This window comes from Aythya fuligula, chromosome 7 (assembly GCF_009819795.1).
Source record: "Aythya fuligula isolate bAytFul2 chromosome 7, bAytFul2.pri, whole genome shotgun sequence".
Lineage (NCBI taxonomy): Eukaryota > Metazoa > Chordata > Aves > Anseriformes > Anatidae > Aythya > Aythya fuligula.
This window is the reverse complement of record NC_045565.1, coordinates 16,300,508-16,321,525: the sequence shown is the minus strand read 5'-3', so window position 1 is coordinate 16,321,525 and position 21,018 is coordinate 16,300,508. Positions and strand designations below refer to the sequence as shown.

The following is a 21,018-nucleotide window of genomic DNA, read 5'->3' as shown; positions in this document are numbered from 1 at the left end:
AATCCTGTTTGCCCATGGGAGAAATGCTAGATGCTGTCATGCAGGAGAAGGGAGAATAGATTCAACAAAATGAAAAGGGAGGTCAGAGACACCCGCCCAAAAATAGGAGAAAGGTCCACATTTTTTACAAAATGTAAATCGTGTGCTAAAGGAAGTATTACACAGAATTTGTTTGCAAGCAATGAGAATATTTACAGGAGGGCATCCAGCCATATTTAGACCTCACGAGTTAAGATATTTACTGAGGTGGGCTGGTGAGCACCTGCACCACCAATTCTGGCTTCCTCTTCATATAGAGAGGGGAAAAATGTGAGTAGGTGACGATCATTCTTTGCCACCCAGAAGTGCTGGTAAACAGAATTAATGCACTGTGGAGCTCTGAAAATGAAAACACTGATATTTTAAAATCTAATTAGTATGGAACTTACTGTTTTACTTTTTGTTCCAGATAAACTAGTGCAAAAAGTTAATTGCTGCTTTTTTGTTCGTGAGGCTAAAGATCATTAAAGATCCAGCTTTGAGCATGTCTCCCCAGCCAGAATTCAAGAATGGAAAAAGTGAGGTGGCCTTAAAGCGAATGTAGCCAAGTTACCATCTGGACTCTTTTTTAGATGGATTCATTAAAACAATGCCTACGTGTAGCCGAACCGTTATTACTGGCATCTTGCCAATGGATGTGACAGATTCTTTCTTGAAATACAAAAAAATGCGCTGAAGCTGTGAACATTGAACGCTGTATGACCTTACGGAATCTGTCCATGTCTTGTTTCTTGTGTTTGAAGGGCTTCAGCTTTTACAGATCTCAATTGATGTTCAAATTTGTCTGACTTCATGTATTAACAAAATGTTTTTCTTGAGACTTACCCTTTATTTATTTTTTTTCCTTTGTAATATCCCTGTACTGGAATTCTTACTTGATAAATTTGCATCTGGCCCATCCTCTGGAGAGTGTACAAACACGAATCCTTGTTAATCCGTGTTAGAGGCTAATTGAAGAGCTTGATGATGGCTTGAATGCCTAAGTTTCATGCTTTTAGGAAGCACTGATGGCTGATGTAAAAATTATTGTTAAGTATTTGACATTTAAGCTTCATTGTAGTCCTGCTGGTAAGTAAAGATGTAATTAATAGCTCTGCAAATGAAACGACTACTTCTTATGAGACTCTAATACCTTGGTGAAGTCTGTAGGGCATCACTTAATAATTCTCTTGAGCTGTTTACAGTTTCTGCTGCATATTACGTGTAATTACATTTGCTACCTCATATTTAGGTCAGTAGATGCTGAGATGGGAGAAAAAGGGAAAAGCAGCTGTAAATGCATTTGCGGGAGCTAGCTGGATGGGCCAGGTGTGAAAATATTTGCAGCTTACGCTTGCATATAACTTTCGTGCATGGTTTGAAGGGAAGGCAATCTGACACGGATACGTTAGTTGTATGTGACCCTGAATGCCTTTGGAAGTTTTCATTGACTAATGGATTGCTTTTAAAGCGGTCGTGTGCGGGGTCAGCTAAGCTGCTTAACCTTCTCAAGGGCAGGGAGTTAGTGTTTCCTTACTGGTTATGAGCAGCAAATGCTTCAGGACTTCTGCAGCCATTTTCAGAAGGTGGTTGGCTTTGCTTCAGTCCTGTGATGTTGGAAATACCTTGGAAGGTCTTGCCCATCTGGCTAAGCAAATTCATGCAGTGGATTGTATTTAATCAGTGCCTCACGGCTTTCTTGTGTTGCATTTGTCATTATTTTTGTGTACTGAAAATGATAGATGTACTTGTCATTAGTTCCTCTGTGCGCACTGTGTAGCTGCTGGCTTGTTCCTGTATTCCTCGAGACTCAGCTTTGTGTCGAGGCGGCCTCTCCGCCCTGTTGTTCCCTCTCCAGGGGAGGGGAGGGAAGTGGAAGAGAAGTCTTTTCTTGTTAGAGGAGGAACTTTTTCCAACCGCAGGATACCAAGGAATGATCAGACAGATGCCTTACTTCTAGTGAAAAGAAGTGGCACTGCTGAGGGATGGAGAGCTTGAGGAAGGCTGGGGGCTGCTGCCTTTGGGGGCTTGTGTCCTGCAGCAGCACTTTGTGCCGGCCACGGGCTGCTGTGCTGCACCTCTCAGCTGCAGAGGGAAACCCTGGAGTTGAGGGATAGCACTGAGTGGGCTTTGTAACCTCCCATAAAGCCGTAGACCCAAGGTTAGAATTGGGGGAGATTTTAACAAAACCAAAGGAAGTAAAAACAGGAGTCAGGTGAGAGTTTTTCTGAAACATTTAGGTATCTAACTTCTTTTGACTCTTGTCTGTGGAAACAGTTTTTTAAACCTGTAATGGTTTTGCGTCGGTGATACTAAAAGGTGGTGTCTTCTTTTAGGTTCTGGCAGATGTTTAATTAATTTTTTTCACCCTAGAGATGAGATTGCCTCATCCTTGATCTGTTCTTTTCAGCCAATAACTTTCCCATAAGCCCAATAAAATTGGCCTGATCTCATTCTGATAATGCTCAGTAATGCAGCGCTTCAGTGTTTGCCAGTGCATTTGTTTGGAGGCCAAGCGATACCGCTCTGGGATTTAGGCATAGGAGAAAGCTGGCTAGAGATTAATTTTGCATGTAATACTTCAGGATGGATGCTAATGGTAGAGAGCAACACATTAAATGCTGTATGCTGCATGGTGTTTTGTGTGACATCCTCGCAGCGTTAGAAAACCTATCAATACTTCTGGGTACAGATGCTCAGCTGGGCTGCAGTCTGGGTTTTTGACTTGTGTTTGTCTTCCACTGTCTGTGTTCAGCATAATAGCTGCTCCCTGGTGGTCTTTGTAACTTGCTTGTTTGTTGTCGGCCGCAGCGGTTAATTTTGAATTCTGAGATTATAAAATACTTTGTGCGGGGCAGAAGTGGAAAGAAGTGGTGGCACTGAGCCTTCCTTTCAGGAAACAGAAGGCGTTTGATCTCTGTGCTCTGAATGCACAATGCAGGTTATGCAGTGTGCTTCTGCATGGAGCGCGAGGGGGAACAGCGCCGGGAAAATGCCTCAGCCTGCAGCTGATCTGCTTCATCAGCTGCGGAGTTATTCTGAATGCGAGCTGCCCAATTTGTTGTGAAACCTTGGCCAGCACTGGCATGAATACAGTGTTTTGTAGCACTGTCTGTCTTTCTTTACAAAAATCTGCTGTTCATTTTAGGTTTTCTAACAGCTGTCAGTTGCTTGCCCAGGCTGCTCTTTTTTTGAAATGAGTTCTTTTTTTTTTTTTTTTGTTTTCTTCAGGGAGGGAAACAGAAGGGTGATGGGTGATTGGATTAAGAATTTACTTGTCTGCATTTCCAGAGGAGGTTGTCAGGTTGTGAATGCTGCATTGCCTGCCTAATGCTGGTATTACAGTTTTTGGACCTCAATCATGTTAGAGTGGGTGAGAGTTGAGAAAAGAGCTTGCTGACATTTTGTTCTTGAGATTCAGAGCTTATGGAGAGACAAATAGATCTCATCTCGCAGAAGGCATCAGCATAACATCAGATACTCCAATTTCATCAGCGCAGCTCTGTGCACAAGATTTTCACAGTCATTGCACAGGTGAAGCAATAGAATTAAGTGGAAAATACAGCTTTCCGTTCTGATCTGGTTTTAAGAGAGTTTGGAGAGATTCTGACATATGCTGAGAGCAGATGCTTTCTCTAGGTACTTTGTATGTTTTTGCAACAAAATTGTATGTGAACTGTGAGGCAGAACTGAAGTGACTAGAATCTGAGGAGTTCAAGTTTAGTGGTGGAGGAAAGTTCAGGTTTTTCTGTCCTGGAGTTTAGAAGTCATGGATTTTGGTTTCACCTTTATCTCCCTCCCTTTCTCTATCAAACATCTTTTTGGTTATTAAATATAATGTGTAGCTTTCCACCTTTGCCTTGTCCAGAGGTTCTGATGATTGAATCAAGTGTTCTTTCTAGAGGTCTGGTTTCCAATATATGAATAGTGTGTAACTATGATGCTTTAAGGACATGAGGACAAGTTAGTAAGGAAGGAAAGTAAATGCTCTTCAGCCAGCTGACCCTTGGAGTGTAGAAAAAGTTTTCATATGTGTGGCTCTTCTTCAGCCTAGAAAGTGCAAGAGGACGTTTAAAGGTTACTTGGACATACTGAATTCTTTAGTCACGGTCACTAGTGGTGAAAAAAGGAGTAACAGAACAGAAGTGATTATTTTTCTTATTAATATGTCATAGTGCCCTGAAGACAGAATTCCTTCAGGTATTTTGTCTCTGAAAGTATTTTTCCTGACATAGGAAGCTACAGATGAGGTTGGGAGGGGTAGAAATGAACAAGCTGCTCCAAAACAGTGTATTGAGAAGCTTGTCTCCATCTTCATGCACATTGTAGCTTCTTCTTGTGAGGAGCTGCTTCTTGCATCATTTTCTAAAAAGTCCTGTAGCAGAAAGCATCAGCCTTTTTCTTCTGGTTTAGGTCTGTTCAGCAGTCCTAAGACTGCCCCAGATCTTCCCTGGTAATGCTGGTACTACATGACTTGGTTAAATTGTAATTTCTTCTAATTAAGTTGTGATAAGAGTAGCAGTCACTGCTCTGGTTGTTGTTGCAGTAGGATTATGGTAGACACTATGTTTTGTGGGATAAGATAATGTTTCTGAATCATTTTGTGGAAGTTTCAAACAAACTTGTGCTTGGGATGTTTGACAACATGATTTGAGCTGATCTGGCAGAGGATGTTAAACCTGCTGTCCATGTCTCTCCAGTTCTCCTCTCATCTGTGTGACACAGAGGTAAGGGCTCTGATTCTCAAGGGAGAAGGCTAATTTGAAAAGAGTGCAGGAAGAAAAAGCCATTTTCTTTCTTAAGAAATTCAACAGAAATTTGAGGATGGTTAAACACCGGTGGCTGATGCCCCATGCCTGTCAATGTTCAAAAGGCATGTAGATAATACCCTCAATAAATTGCTTTAACTTCTGGTTAGCCTTGAAGTGGTCAGGCAGTTGGACTCGATGTTTTTATGTCCCTTCCAACTGAACTATATTGTTCTGTTCAATTCTAAGTAGGTGCTGCATTCATCTGTGGTTGCTTGTTCTTCTCAGCATTGTTTTAGCATTAAAAGCAGGGGTACTGGTAACTAGAGCATCTCAGAAGAATGCTCTGAAGGTAAGTCACAAGCATTTTATATGGCAGTGGATGGTGGCTGATGGTTGTTTAGAGCAGGGAGAAATGAAGAATTCTATAGGGGAAGCTGAGACGTGGCTGTGGGATTTTTGGTATACTCCTACTGATTTAGACATGAAGTAGGTTCAGACTCTTGGGCCTTACACAAACATCATGCATCTTCTAAGGTTTAGTTCTCTTATCAGGTATGGGATAGGAGTATAAAGACTCATTGGCTTTTTTTGTGCTTTGTGAAATCTTGTGGAAGTGTTTTGAGGAGTTGGCCTAATACTTGAACACTTTACGATTTCCAAGATGTAACTTTAAAAACAATAACCTCAAGATAAAATACTTCTTAACTCACTCCAATATTGAAACAGCCACCAGTAGGAATTGAATATAAGTAGGAGAATATGTAGGATTCTAAATATGAGTAGGAGTTGAGCATGTAGGATCCCTTCCTAGTTAGGTTCTTGGCTTCTTTAACAATTTTTTTTTTGGATTGCAGTCTCTATATTTGGTCTTAGGGTAGTGGTGATGTTACTTCTCTGACAGCAAAGTTAAGTCAGCTGTTTTATTTATTTATTTAGCTCTGTATGCATACAGAGTGAGTATAAAAAATGATTGTAAAGTAAGTTTGTCAGTTTTTTTTTTTTTTTTTTTTTTTTAATAATTCAGATGACCAGAAGGAGACCTGCAGGACTTAGCAGGTTTAAACTTACTGACACTTGAAAACAAAACAAATTATTATATTAACAAAACACTTATTCACCAGAAATCCAGAGTGTAATTGAGTATTGTATTTTGCAAATCTATTAGAATGTGCAAAACAAACAAAAGTGTTAATATTTGGTGTTTAGGTGTATTTTAAGATCTGCATTAAAGAAAAAATACTTTCTTGCTTCCTAATCATAGAGACAGAAATCATGGCGTCAGGATATGTCTATACATTTAGCCAAACTACATGTATATACTTACTTGATTTTGAAATGAGGTGTGAATACAGGAACAAAAAGGTAGTTTGAGCAATCAGGTATTTTTTACATTTGTAGCATATTTGCTACCTATATGAGCTGTTTGTGACACAGTATTAAGCAATTTTCAGAAACCAAATTGAGCTGAGATTTGACTTTGTGCTATGGCTTTTGTTGCTGATAATAGAGACTTTAAGGATGAATTGGACACCCTCTTGTGGTAAAATTAGCCTGTGCTTTGGATAAAATAATAAATAGCTATTCTTAAAATGTTACTGTGGTTGCAATGGAATTAGTATAGTAATGGTTGCTGCAGTTTGTCAGTTAAATGTGAGGTTTCCAGTTGTTGACCATAATCTGCCCATCTGGGGTTTATTTGTATTTTTAAAAGCTTTTGGCTATGAATCTCTTGATTGTTATGTAGTATACCCTAATGAAAAAGTTCTGTTACTCATTCCACTTCTCAAATATTTAGTACATTAAAATGTCATTCTGTGGCTTCAGCCTGATGTAGGTTCACCCAAATTCTCCTTTTTGCTTTCAGCATGGTGTTATATATCTCCTCATTTGCTATCCTACCACATTATTCTCAGTGTAATTTCACTGCTAAAAAATGGTTATGAAAACCAGACAGAGCTGTATAACTCTAGGTGGGGGAAATGAGAGGTATAAGAAAGTCTTATTAACACTGATCCCATTAAGGTTTTAAAATGTTAGCTGCACTTGCCTGCCTGTTCTGAGTATGTGGACATTTTAACAAGTACAAAAACATTTTCAAAATGAAACAAAACAAAAGGGGCCCTCAAATCAAAATGCTCCTTTCAGTCATCTTTTCTGAGCAAGCTTGATTAGTGATCAGCAGCAGTGTTCGTAGCATACCTTCTCCATCACTTAAAACCTATTTTTTCATCTAACCTTCTTGTTCTGTCTCAGCATCTGAACAACTTGCATGGATGAATTCCACTGAAGAGTTTTTTCCAGAGTCTGCTGCTCTCCGTTATTGCAGCTGCCTTGTTAATGCTGAGGTGTTGTGCGGAAGAATTGGTTTGAAGCAGTATCTGAGAAACAAATTGCTGAAACTTTATCTTGACTTGGTATAAAAGCTGTTCTAGTATAAAGGAGTTGCTTATTTTCTGAAGGTTGACACTGCTTGACTGGCTTAGGAGCCAGGACCATGCATTTTCACGTTTGTTTCTTAATCTGTAAGTAAAAGAACCCCCTACTTTTTAGCAATACTGTGGTTTGCTTGGTTTCAACAAGCAACAACGTTGGCTTTTCCCCTTCGCATAGGATGGCATGGAACTGTTAATCTGAAACGGGGGAATGCCAGTTGAAGACAGCGGGGGCACAGTATTCGAGTATTATGCTGAATCTTCAGCTGCTCAGGTTGCGTTGTGCCGTAGGTAGTCAAGCTAGACCTGGATTAGGGTGGGGAGGTGTGTGTGGGGGAGCTTCTTGTGTCCATTCAGTTGTCCAGGTCTGGCATTGCAGGGTCTTGGTTCAGTCTTGGGGTCTGAATTGCCCCATCTGTGGGGTGACTATACAGCACAGTTTCATCACCCTTCGGCTTGCCAGTTTGTGTTTCTTCTCTGCTGTTTGGGGCAAGAAGTTACACTCTTTGTGCTTGTTCAGTCTTTGGCATGTCTACTGAGAACACCAATTTGCTCCAACTGTGCTGGAACAATCTGTGATGTGTGTGTGTGCGTGTCCACTGTGAACTGCCCAGACACCAGCTGTCTGGTTCCAAAAGGTCATTACAATGCAAAGTGTGGTGATTTTTTGAGGGAAATGACTTCCTAATTGTAAGAATCACCATATGAGCCTGAAAGAGGGCATCTTGAGTGAGATTTTTCTTTTTTATCTGATGTGCTATATTAGATAGCCTATTCTACGCACAGGTCTAGCTAATCTTTCTTTTACTACATATTACAGCTTTATAGCTGCTCCAGCAGTTTGCCTCTGAGCCTTTACAATGAAATTTTCTCAAGCGGTTCAATTTAGTTTAAACTCTTTTATCTTAAACCCTCCCTCCCCCAGCTTGGGCACATTTTGGCATAGGTTTTTAAAGGTGAATAATGCTATTGTTTCAAATGCTTGTTTGTTACCTCTCTCTCTTCTATATGTTTAAAACTATTAGCTGTTTTGGTTGCATCGTGTTGTAAATATTTAGTGTCTTTTTTTGGAGCTTGGTAGTTGTGGGCAAATATTTCATATTTCACAAAGTCTTTCTGGCAAAGAGTAGAGTGGCTGCAATACCTCTTCAGCTCTGATGGAGAACTCTTCCTTTATGCCTTTGGAAACATAGCTGCTACATTTGTGACTGTGTCATGAAGCTTCCATTTAACTGTGCTTAGGTAATTTACGCCAAAGATCATTATCCCAAGACTATTCCAGGATGCTCTTAATATTCCACCATTTGTATGTGTGCTGTACTACCGTATTATGGATGTGCTGTATTTTCTAATAGTGTGACCTGAAGTTTGGGACGTTGTACAAGACAGGTATTGGCTTCGTGTCTCACAAGTGTGTGCTTGAAAGCCACAAACCAGCAAGCTGACAGAAATGCATCCTTACTGCTTCCGTGGGCTGCAAGTACATTAGTTCAACACTTCTGATCTTCCCTTTCTGATGACTTTATAGGGTTGGGATCTGCTTGGGCACAATGTTAATGTGACAGAAAACTGAGTGGTGGTGGTGGTGTGTTTGTTACTCGTTGAGATTGTTCTGCTCCTACCTGAATGCCTTTTCTTTGGAAAGAGAACTAAAGTAACTGGGCCTTGTGGAAGGAGCTTTGGATGAGAAATGCTTTTGAAGGAAGAGAATATACCCTGTTTTCAGGCATTTGCAATGTACCGTGTGTTTTATCCTCAGTTCAGAGGTCAATTTTGATTATTTAAAAAAAAACATATATCCTGCTTTTTGTAGGGTGTTGATTATCTGGCAAAATGGAAGAATAATAAGGAAAGAAGTATAAGTAATAGCCTAAATACTTTGGGTCTAATCTTTATTCAAAATGAAGAGAAATTTTTAATTCCAGTGGTCATGTTTCATTCTGCAGTGTTCACCTTGGGAAGTTGTGCATTCAAAGCATTCACCTTAGAGTATTACAGAGTTCAAGACAAAGGCAGAGTTTTTTGATGTTTGTTGCAAAGTTGGAGACAGAAAGGAATATATTGACTTGGCATGTACTTCTTAAAGATATCAACACCAAGAATAAATTTTTAGAAAGGAAAAATGGAGATTAAAGTAAAACAAACAGCAGAATTTTGGAAAAAAATGTACAGAAAACAGTAAGAAACCAAACATTTTTGAAGAGCTTTGTTTTAGGTATGTTATAGGTAAATGCAAGGCTTGCTCTGCTGGCCTGTATTTGAGAGTTCTCAGCACTTTTTTTGGTTTCAAGGGGTATAAGAGAGACTATGTCGCTGCCTTAAGTCAAGGGGCACTTTACTAGTGTGCATTTCTGCTTGATTTATTTTAGTTAAATGCCTAAGTGGCATTCCACAGTGGCAGATTTATCTTTCTACATGGCAAACCCTGTAAAAAGGAATGTAATATTTACCATTTAAAAAAAAATGAGGTTTGTAAAACAAGTTTTATAATGGGCCCGCACACACCTTCTTCACCAGTCAAGATTGCACTCTGTTTTTTCTGTTAGTTTTTCTGTTCTTCTCATTTTCTCTTTTGATAACAGAAGTGCCTCACTTCATTTCCCCCATCTCCTTGTTCTATCTATAGTTGGATTACTTTGCTCCACTGTGTTACATTTTGGACTGAGGCCAATGGTAGAGGTGAGAGGAAATGTGAGATGTGGGCTAGGGATAGCTATAAAATCAAGCTGTGGACTGATCTGTCAAAAGATAATGCAGCCTAAGATGTTGTACAATGTAGTTTACTTGTTCTGCTAAGAAATGCCACCCCATTTTCTTTAAGGTATATGTAAAAAGACAATGAGTCTTGTCTGTGCACTGTCTTATGTCATACTTAGAGATTTGTTCACTTGCATTTGTATTTATTCACTTGTACGTATAGTTTATTTTTAGGGTCATGTGTCAACTGAAAGTAACCCAATGGAAATAATGTAATTAGATAACAAAACATTCCGTGCTTGGCCAAGTTGGATTTGTTTCAGTTCCATTTGATAACTCTTTTGTATTCTCTTTGGCCCTATTTTGCTGATTATTCAAGCAGTTTCTTCTCCCTCTCCTTGTCTGTCATGCAAACTCTATTATTGTACTGAAGAAAACATAGCTTAGTTGGAACATGATCTGTTTTTATGAAAAAGTGTTGGCTGCAATTCCTGCAGCCTTGCCTATACTAGGAAAGGTTAAGCAATGTAGCACACCTATGTCAGTAAGTCCTGCTGGTACAGAATTTGCTTCCACTGGTGAAAATGCATGTGTGTGTGAATAGCTTGTATTAGCTGTCTGGGGGCTGGGTTTGGTTTGGTTTGTTGTGTGTTTTGTTGTTGGTTTTACTGTTACTGTTATTGTGCCTGCAGGAATAATAATAGCTATTAGAAAACTGTGATAAAAATCAAACCTGTAATTCACATGAAACAGTAGCAAAAAGTGTGGGATGGTTCTCATGTTTCACATGACAATAGATGGATGGGACGTGATTTATTCAGAATGGTTTAGATGTGTTTGGTCCTGCCTCTCAGGTAGGATGTACAGATTAGATGATCTCTCAAGTTCTTTTCTAGACCTGGACTTTGGGTTTTGCTAGTCATTTAATGTGTAGGTCAGAACTGATGAGGGTTGCTTATGTTTCCAAGACTTGAAGAGTTTCCTTTGTTCTGCTTGGGCAATCATGTCTGCTTCCCAAGAGGAAGCCGAGATTCTTGCTATTGTGCTTCACAGTTTAAAATAGTCTTCTCCCTCAGATAGATTTATCGTTCAAATGTGTCAATGTTCCATTACATCTTTGATTTCATTACTGTATCGTTTTTTACACTGTTTGCAATCTTCTTTGCTGTCTTTATCATTGCATTCTGAATGCATGCTTTCTCCTTTTCTTTGCTAGCAGACTTTAATTTTTTGTTCTTGCCCAAAATGTATTTATGTAGTACTTGAGAGTACCTTTTGTCTGTCTTACTGATAGTACCTTTTGATACAAGCAGGTGTGAATTTGCCAGTAGTAGATGTGTGTATCTAGAGATAAACTTTTGGAAAACGTTTTGTTTAGGACTCAAAGTATTCAGAGTCTAATTTAAGCACTTAGCTGGGGCTGTCCAGCTGACTTCACAGGAAGCCTAATCATGTGCTAGGTAAGTGTCTCTCTCACCTTAGGGACTACCCCCTCAAAACTTAGGGCAGTTTAACATAGCAATTTTAGTAGTCACAGTATGTGCCAGCTTAGCTACTGTGAATTCGTCTATTCTTAAAGTATCATTAAAAATTTATTTTCTACTTTTCAGTTATCTTCTACCCTTTGTTCTCCATGGCTCTTTTCCTTATAGAAAATTAACCATTTTAGACAGATTCATGGCCTTACATATAAGACTATTGCTTTTCAGATTATTTTTCCCCAACAGGTGTTACTGCTTTCACCTTTTTCTGAAGAGGTCTAAGCTGTGTGCTCTGAATGTCTGAATGCACACTGAAGCAACATTGTGATGGTTAGTTGACTGCTGTCTTCTGCAGATTACTACTGACACGGAACAGCTGACAAAGCTGAGGTCAATGCAAAGTGAACTGGTTACCATAGTTCACTGTGTAAATCTGTTAAAGTCATGGGCTGACTTGCACTGGAGCAGATGAGGAGGTCTCTTGTTGTCTGGTCCATTGACTCTTCTGTGAAAATCATGATCTTCACCTCCCAAAGCATATTGTTTAATTCTTTGGTCATACGCAAGGCCATCATTAGAAGAAAAGGGGCTTGCTTACGTTTCAATTCTTTTTTATTTCTTTTCCCACCAGTGTTGATTTCCATGACAGCATCTGAGTTTTTCTTCCTGATTAGGTTTCTAAAAGATTAATACGTAAGTGTGTTTGGCATCTGGTTTAGCCTACATTGTCTCATCTGTTTTGGTCTTACTGTTTTTGACTGAGTCTATCCATCATAGCACTCTAAAATATTTTATTTCATATCCATTCTCTGCCATGTTTATAAATCGTTATACTCCAGCATTATGACTTATTCCAAAGTGCTTCAATATTCTGTATTTTCACACACAACTCTTAAGTCGTTGTATTTCCTATACTCTGTCTTCTTTTCCCACTTGTCCATTTCACTTAATGTAGCACAAGTGTTTGACAAGGAAGAGAAAAGCTCTAAAAGTCATGTGCTACTAGTGCCGGGATGCCTGGTACCACCCCCAGAATCTCTTACAGAGTAAATTCAACAGATTCCTCAAATAGGGCTGACTTCCATACAGTTAAAGTGGATTTTTTTTGTCCCGAAGTCATTGTCATACGTGATCAATTTAAGACTACCATGGCAAGGGGTTTTGCAGCCATATAACTTTGTGAGCTGACACAACACTGCTGAAGTGAGTCATCTTCCTCAATAAAGCTGCAATTTCTTCTCATAGTATGAAATCTTGGTAGACGATGCAGAAGAACAGGGGACGCTGGCTACAGTGTTTCCTGGGAAGTTATTTTGTCCAAAGGAGCCTTTTGCTAATATATAATGTGATTGTGAGAGGGAGGCAGGGATCTGTGGGGAAAAGTGGCAGCTGGAAGTAGGGTCCTGCTGGTGTCAGGACCATTTATCCAGCATACTCCCTGCTGGTGTCTGAAAAGCACTTGAGAAAAGATGAGAGTTGTAAGTACACTATGTAGTACATAAATTGCTCTAATGATGGTTATTCACTCTTGACTTCCCTTTTTGGGGTGAGGTACCCTGTGGGCAGGGAATGGACGTAGCGTGCAGCAGCAAGAAATCACTGTGGGGTTCTCCTGATGAGGTTGAGTACTACTGCTTTATTGACAGAAAGGTCCTGAAAATTGTTAGATCAGGGGCTACAAAGTTGTCTGATACATCAGAAAGCACGTGTTTCTTATGTGTAGTAGCAATCTCTCTTTCCCACTTGGAATACAGATATTTTTTCAGGAGGGGTAATGTCAATTTTTCTTGAGCTAGTTTAGATTGAAAGAAAACAGTCATACTGTGTAATGAAGTGAGTGGAGGGTAATTGCAGTGATCGTACTAGTGCTCCTAGTACTACTATTCCTCTGCTAGCACTACTGAGACCTAGTAACTGATTGTATGCAGTAGTCCATTGCAACTATAAAGAAAAGTATTTTTAGGCATGAGTATTTTAAGGCATACTGATAGAATAATAAGCAGAATGCTTTTGCTTTGCTGTTTTTCTGTCAACCCAGTCTGACTTTAGCATTTCTAATCTGACCTTCACAACCCGCAGCAAATAGCTGTAAAAAGGAATACCATCCACTTGTAGTCATACAGTTCTTTGAAAAAATGCAGAGACATTTCACCTGATACTGAAGTCTTTTTTTTTCAATTGTTATACCTTTGTGGATAGAGGTCATGTAGGCGTTACCTCTTTTTTAGTACTGTGTAATGAAAGACTTGGATAAAGTGCCTCTATACAAAAAGTGTGGTTAAACCCACAAAAACTACCTCTCCTTTCATTGCTCAGAGTTATTTCAAGGATTAATGTGCCTCAGTTTGCACCTTCTGTTGTATCTACTACTGCTGCAGTAACAGCAATGATATTTAAGATGATTGTGTTGTACTAATTAAAAATAGTGATTATTTTTACTGACGTGCATTGGCTGTCAAAAGTGGAAATGAGAAGACTTGTCCACCAGATCTTTTTTATCTCCTTGCTGTAAAGAAAAGGAAAATCCACTTTACCATCACTGTTCATTTTACATTCTGCTGCTCTCACATTTGTGGATGGGATTACAGAAAAAAATAGAGGCTCCATATAGAATGTAGAATAAAAAACACAGGCAATGGAGAAATAATGCTGTGAAGGTAAAAGACTCTATCTGTGAGAAGGGAATGCTGCCTAATGAATCCAATTTCACTGCAACCAAAAAGTCACAAAAGTGGATTTTTGCAAACTGTATGTTCTTTCCATATTTATGTAATCCTACTGTTTGACAGGTCTGTTCAGTACTGGGGGAGATGCTGGCTGTTTTGCTGCGTGCATGCATTTTCAAAGCCCTCTCCCTTCCTCTCTTGTTCGCAGCTGCTCTGACTGGAGGGCATCTCTGGGCAGTGGGTGAGAAAGCATTGCCGACATCAGGGCTGCAGCTCTCCCTGGATATGTTGCGTGGAGGCCAGTGGAGAGGGGAAGCTGAGGGACTGATTGGTTTACATGCTGGCTTCTAAGGGTGGGTAAGAAGCTGGTTAGGGAGGTGAAGAGATGTAACACTGAATGCCTGAAACTCTATTAATTAGGCTTTTGGCAACAGGGTCAGGAAGCCAGGGAACCAAGGCTGCTGTAGGACAGGAGGTGATCTCAGTAAAGCAGTGGGGTCCTTGCATGGAGAGCTGTGATGTTATTGGCATAAGCAAAACTTAGAAGAGTGCTGTGACTGTTGTGTTAGGATGCATGGTTACAGGCTTTTCTGAAGGGACAGGCAGGGCAGGCGAGGCATGGGTTGGCGCCGCGTGTGGTGGAGGGGCTTGCTGCTTGCAATGGCATGGTTGAAAGCCTGTGGAAAAGGATTAAGGGACAAGCAAATAAAGTGGATGTTGTTGTGGGAGTCTTCTGTAGGCCACCCAGCCAGGATGATGCCAATAAATTAATCATAAAGGAACTAAGAGATGAGATACCTCTAGATTTAGCACCCTTGTTCTTATGGATGATTTTAACTGGCCAGATGTGAACTGGGAATATCCCACAGATACGATAAAAACAGGCCCAGGAGATTGCTAAAACACCTTGGTGATAGCTTCTTGGTACAGGTACTGAGGGAGCCGACTAGGAAAGGGGCCCCCCCAGATGTGCTGCTTATTAACAGAGAGGGTCTGGTGAAGGGGCGGTTGGCGGCCATCTTGTGCACAGTCACCATGCGGTGGTTGAGTTTAACACCTGTGGTGATAGGAGGCAGAGCCCTGAGCTGGAGGACCATGACTATGGGAACAGTAAACTCGCAGGCAACACTAAACTTGTGCGGAATTTGCTGCTCTAGGTGGGTGCACGTAAGTCTATGGGGCCCGATAGGTCTCATATCAGCTTATTCAGAGAGCTGGCTGATGTTACTGAGTCTTGGGAATCTGGAGAGGTCCCAGTCAACTGGAAGCTGGCAAACATTGTTCCAGTTTACAAGAAGGGCATGAAAGAAGACCCTAATGATTACAGGCCTGTCAGTATCACTTCTGTTCCTGGTAAAGTTATGGAGAAAGTTATTCTGGTAGTTACTAAAAAATGCCTGAAAGACAATGCGGTCATTGGTCACAGCCAACACGTGTTCATGAGGGGAAAAGTCCTGTTTAATGAACTAAATTTCCTTCAAGTTTCTTCATTTCCTTTAAAATAAGGTTACCCATCTAGTACCTAGAGGGCAAGACGTATGAGGAGCGGCTGAGGGCCCTGGGTTTGTTCAGCCCCGAGCAGAGCAGGCTGAGGGGAGGCCTCATGGTGGCCTGCAGCTCCCTCACGAGGGGAGCGGAGGGGCAGGCGCTGAGCTCTGCTCTCTGGGGACAGCGACAGGACCCAAGGGAACGGCATGGAGCTGGGACAGGGGAGGGTCAGGCAGGGTGTTGGGAAAAGGTTCTGCACCCAGAGGGTGGTCGGGCACTGGGACAGGCTCCCCAGGGTAGATTTTAAACTCAACCACCGCATGGTGACTGTGCACAAGTTGGCCGCCAATCGCCACTTCACCAGACCCTCTCTGTTAACAAGCAACACATCTGGGGGGGTCCCTTTCCTAGTTGGCTCCCCAGGTCATGGCACCGAGCCTGACAGAATTCAAGCAGAGTTTGGACATTGCTCTCACACACGTGGTTTGATTTTTGGGTAGTGCTGTGTAGAGCCAGGAAGTGGACTCCATGATCCTTGTGGCTCCCTGCCAACTTAGGATACTCTATGATTCTATGAACATAAGCCTGGTGTTTCATTATGGAGTGTAATGTAGCTCAGAGCAAAGCAGAAACATAGGGTTCCCTTAGCCTCATGATAAGAAATATTTATCTGTGCTTAAAAATGTAAAAAGTAATTTGGTAGAAAGAACGTGATGAATTTTATTTATAGAAGGCTCTTATGCCCTTGGTTAAGATCCTCAGAAGTTCACTGTAGTCAGCAGTCTACAAATGTGAATTCCCAGTTGCTTTTGTAAAGAACTTGAAATATAAAGACAGAAGAAAGGTAGAGGAGAGGGGTGAAAACAAAAATTCTGTTTTAAATGAAAGCCTTGCAAATTGCAAAATCCTGGACGTAACCAAAAAGTCAACACTAAGGTTCCCGGACAATCCATTGCTCTCTTGTGCATATACATTGTACTAATTCTTCTCTGTGTAATCATGTGGTGTTCACAGGATGTTGGCTGCCATATTGTAAAATATGTTAAGTATTTGCTTACCACAAGTCTTACTAAATGGTTTTAGCTTTGTCAGGAGACAAAGTTAGAGTTACCAACATCCACTATATAGGCTAGTGCAGCTGTCCTGATGAAGGACTGGATATTCATCAGTGTGTTCCTACCTATGCCTTGTAGGGGCTGAAAACAAACATAAAGTTGGCAGGCAGTTCTTCAGAAAACTTCTATGCTGCATTTTACTGTATTATCAAAATTGGTCTTTGGTGAGATAAGAGAGGAAGTGGAAGAGCTGCCTGCTCTGATCTCTTTAGCCTCTCTTGAGTTCAGTTCCTTCAATGGTTAATTGCATTTTGTTTCTTGTCTTGCCAGATGGGCTGGTGATCCCATTGGTGGAACTGTCTGCAAAGCAGGTTGCATTTCACATTCCATTCGAGGTCGTGGAGAAAGTTTATCCTCCAGTGCCTGAGCAACTGCAGCTTCGGATCGCCTTCTGGAGTTTCCCTGAAAATGAGGAAGATATTAGGTAATGCATACTGTTTCTGCTTCATTGTCTTATGGAAAAATTCTCTTCACTAGAGAATTACTGTCCATTTAATGTCCTGTATGACCACTGCTCCTGCTGTTGATATGTGCATTTTGTAAAATGTGGATGGGTTAATGTGGGATATGCCATGATACGGAATTTTACTGTGGGGTGAGCTGCTCTGCATGTTTCCCAGGAAGAAAACATATATGTGTGTGTTCTGTGTGTAAATGATAGCAGTGTAAATGCACACTTTAGTTTGCTGACAAAAACCTGTTTGTAAAGTTTTGTCCTTTCATAAGTCTTATGTAGTGTTCTGTCCAGTTTGAATCTGTTTCTTGAATTAGAACTTAACTGAACTCAGAAATGATTGGGGAAGGCTATCTCAACAGGCTGTGCAAGCTTTTTATTGGTGTAAGTAGGAGAATAGGAATTTGCTGAGTACATCAGTGATAAGAGTGAATATAGCCAGGGAGATGATCATATTTCGTATGTTTCCACATAAATTGGTTGAGCATGTAGTCAAAAAACTCCGTTATTAGATCTTTTAGCAATGTATCTTTCTGAAGCTTTTTTTTTTTTTTTTTTTTTTTTAACAACTATAGGATGCCTACCTGTGTAAATGTGCATCCATAATTTTGTGGGAAAGTATGGTATTACTGTCTTTTAGAAAGAATCATCCTGATAATTCTTAGATTCTTGTGTCTAACACTCTGGTATCAGGTGAGGGAGGTGGTGTCAGAAGTGCTGATACATAAAGAATTATAAAGATCACCTGTGATGGACTAGAGCAAGCCAGGTGTTGGTTGTACATGCTCATTATTCTGATGAGCACAGATATAAAAATCTCAGATGATCATGTGGGTAACTCATCCAGAAGTAGGAATTTTACTTTTGCTTGCTAACATTGGACCCTGAAGTGATTTTAGGTTGTGAATGTATTTGTATTCCAGAGTCTTTAGGTTGAAATTACTAGAAATGTCAGTGGCTGTATGCAAACCCAGTTAGGAAGAGACTAATGGTTTTTATGGTTGAAGTGTAATAGAGAAATGGCAGAAAAAAAGCTAGATTTCACCTTAAAGATGAAGATAGCAAGTATTTGTTGAAAGCTAAGTTAGAAATGCAAAAGTGAATGCAATGTGAAGCTTCTCAAAAACAGATGATCTTATATGTTATGTTTATCTCTTACAGGTTGTACTCATGTTTGGCAAATGGCAGTGCAGATGAGTTCCAGCGAGGGGAACAGCTTTTCCGGGTGAGGGCAGTCAAAGACCCTCTCCAGATAGGTAAGAACTCTACAGTTTCATGTCTCAATACATTTCAGATTCCCCAAACCATCTCTCCAGTGATATGACCATGTCTCAAAACTAGCTTTTTTGGTGTCCTAGACCCTGTGCTTACGTGTATTTTAGTAATGTGTTGAGCTAAATAGTATGTTTATTTCAGTATCAATCAACTCAACTGTAAAATTGAGTGAAAAGACAGAAATGTCCTACAAATTAGATCCTTGATCTGCCTCAGCATTTTGGGAAAAACTTTATAGAATGCTTTTGTCTCCATAATGCTTAAATTTCTCATTAATAAAGGGAACTTGGCTTTCTGGTAGTCTGATCCAATTAATGCCTTGCCTAACATGTATGTATGGCAGAGGTGAAGTTTACAAGTCTTAAATATTATTCTTATAGCAAAAGAATTGTATTTATAATACAGCTACTCTTGTAGTACTAAGGCAGAAGGAAAACCCTGTTGCTGGATAGTGAGTTTTATCCCTTCTCACTTACCTTGCTCATTTTACATTTTACAGTTATGAAAACTAATTTTATCTTAAACAAGGAACTGGACTCTGGATTTTTCATGAAATCCGTTGAAGTGAGGAATAATGTTGAGTTAGTTTTTCTAGTGACAGCTATAAGACAGGAAGGAATTATGTGAAATGGGCAACTCTAATAATGATAGCAGGCATCTTGGGAATAGAAGCGAAGTACTTCCTCATACATCAGGTATATTGAAGTTGTCAGTAAGACCAGGTAGTAATTTTGGATCATCAACAAAACTGAGCTAAATAGAATAAAATTGAATTTTGCCTACATAGACCTTCGATGACAGGACTGAGATGCTGCAAGAGGCCTTTAAGGCTGAACTTCAGGAGGATAACTGTTTGAGACAAAATGACTTAACAATGAAACTGGCAGAAATTCAGTAATTCCTGGGACTTTAATAGTGGAAAAGAGCAAAATATTTAATACACAATGCTAAGACTGTGTTTAAAACCTGTTTCAGTAATAAATTAAAATTGAAAGGAGGTATAGAAAAACTTAAATAAACAAAGTCTGGGAATGTTAGTTCAAAACCTGTGCTTGGGGGAGGAGGAAAGGAGTAGGAAAAAGAGGGGGTGGTGAACAACACAAGGGAGGAACTTCTTGACCACACATACAGCAACTGAACTTCTTAACAAAGGATTGTGTGTGGAAGGGAAGGAAGTAACTTTGTTTAAATAGTAGCATTGTTTCCTCCTTTGGAGAAGAACTTTGTCTAAGGAAGGATTTTTTTCTCTGAATAGCAGCTCAGAAGAGAGGCAGTACATGTGGGGTGGATGTCAGTTCACTTGTTTACTGTAAATGATTTTACAGTGTGTGGTTGCAGTTTGAATTTCATATATGGACAAACATGAAAATAAATGTAGGAAATGAAGCAACCATTTGAGAGGGGATTTGATTTTGGGGGGAGTCAGCAGTGTATTGTGATGTTATGATCAGTTGGACAAAGGTTGAAATGTGCTTTGTGCTCTTCTCTCTGTGGTGGTTTCACTCTGATGGGCAGCTAATCTTCACCACAACTGCTCTCTTGCTACCGCTCCTCAGAGGAAGACAGGGAGAAAATACGATAGGAGAAGGCTCAAGAACTGTGATAAAGACAGGGAGATTGCTCACCAATTACTGTCACAGGCAAAACAGACTACGTGTAAGGAGATAATTCTTAATAGGCAATAACTAAAAGCAAACTAAAAACACCTTCCCCCCATATCTACCCCCTTCTATCTCCTATCCCAAGCAGTGCAGATGAATGGGGCTGCGGTCAGTCCATAACACTTCATCTGCTGCTCCTTCAGGGTCACTCTTGGCCCCTGCTCTAGCGTGGGGTCCCTCGCACGGGATGCTGTCCTTCCTAAACAGATCTTGTGTGGGCTTCCCACACGCTGTAGCTCTTCAAGAGCTGCTCTAGTATGGGTCCATACCATGGGGTCTATCTTTTGGGAACAGATTGCTCAAGAAAGGGTCTCCTCAGCTCCCATAGAACTGTCTATTTAACAACTCCCATCATCCCTGCTCCTTTGTGGGCTGCGGTGCCAGGAGTTGGACTTGATGATCCTTATAGGTCCCTTCCAACTTAGGATATTCTATTCTATGATTCTCTCCACGGGCTGCAGCTCCAGCCCAGGGAGCTGGGGAGCAAATAAAAAGCATCTGTGTTTCATGGGACCTAGTCTGGGTAGCAGCTGATTTTTTTTTTAGCTTTTCTGTTTGATCAAACCATGTGTCTTAATTGAATATCACGGACGACAGTATGCTGCTACCTCTTCACTGTGCTAAGACCTGCTTCATGAGTGCAGTAGATTGCTCCTGGCATGTTGTGTAGTGCATCCTAGCCGAGTATCTTCTGAAGTGCTGGTACTGGCTGCTTGACAAATTTGGTCTAGGCATAGGTTAACTGTTGGATTTGATCTCAGAGATCTTTTCCAACCCAAATGATTCTATAAGTAGTAAATGTTGTGGCTGTAAGAAGTCTAAGATGCACTTTATGTGCAGAAGCCTAAATGCTTTCACAGAAGCGCTAATCTTGCTCTGTGCAGAGAATTAAAAAAAATGGTAGTGAGACTCGTGACAAAGCGATTCCTCTGGCCTGCAGCCCGTTTGTGAGGTCTCCTGGAGTGGAGCTAGCTAAGAAT

The 21,018-nt window shown here is 40.5% G+C and overlaps 1 protein-coding gene across 2 annotated transcripts in view; it reads left to right on the top strand.

The window, feature by feature from the left end:
- Positions 1 to 21,018, top strand: part of ZSWIM8 (zinc finger SWIM-type containing 8) — a 69,470-nt gene that overhangs the window by 10,672 nt on the left and 37,780 nt on the right. For both annotated transcript variants that reach the window (XM_032191569.1, XM_032191568.1), the window contains exons 2-3: positions 16,919 to 17,072; positions 18,264 to 18,358. In XM_032191569.1, the coding sequence (XP_032047460.1) occupies positions 16,919 to 17,072; positions 18,264 to 18,358 (249 nt within the window). The remainder of the gene's footprint in view (positions 1 to 16,918; positions 17,073 to 18,263; positions 18,359 to 21,018) is intronic.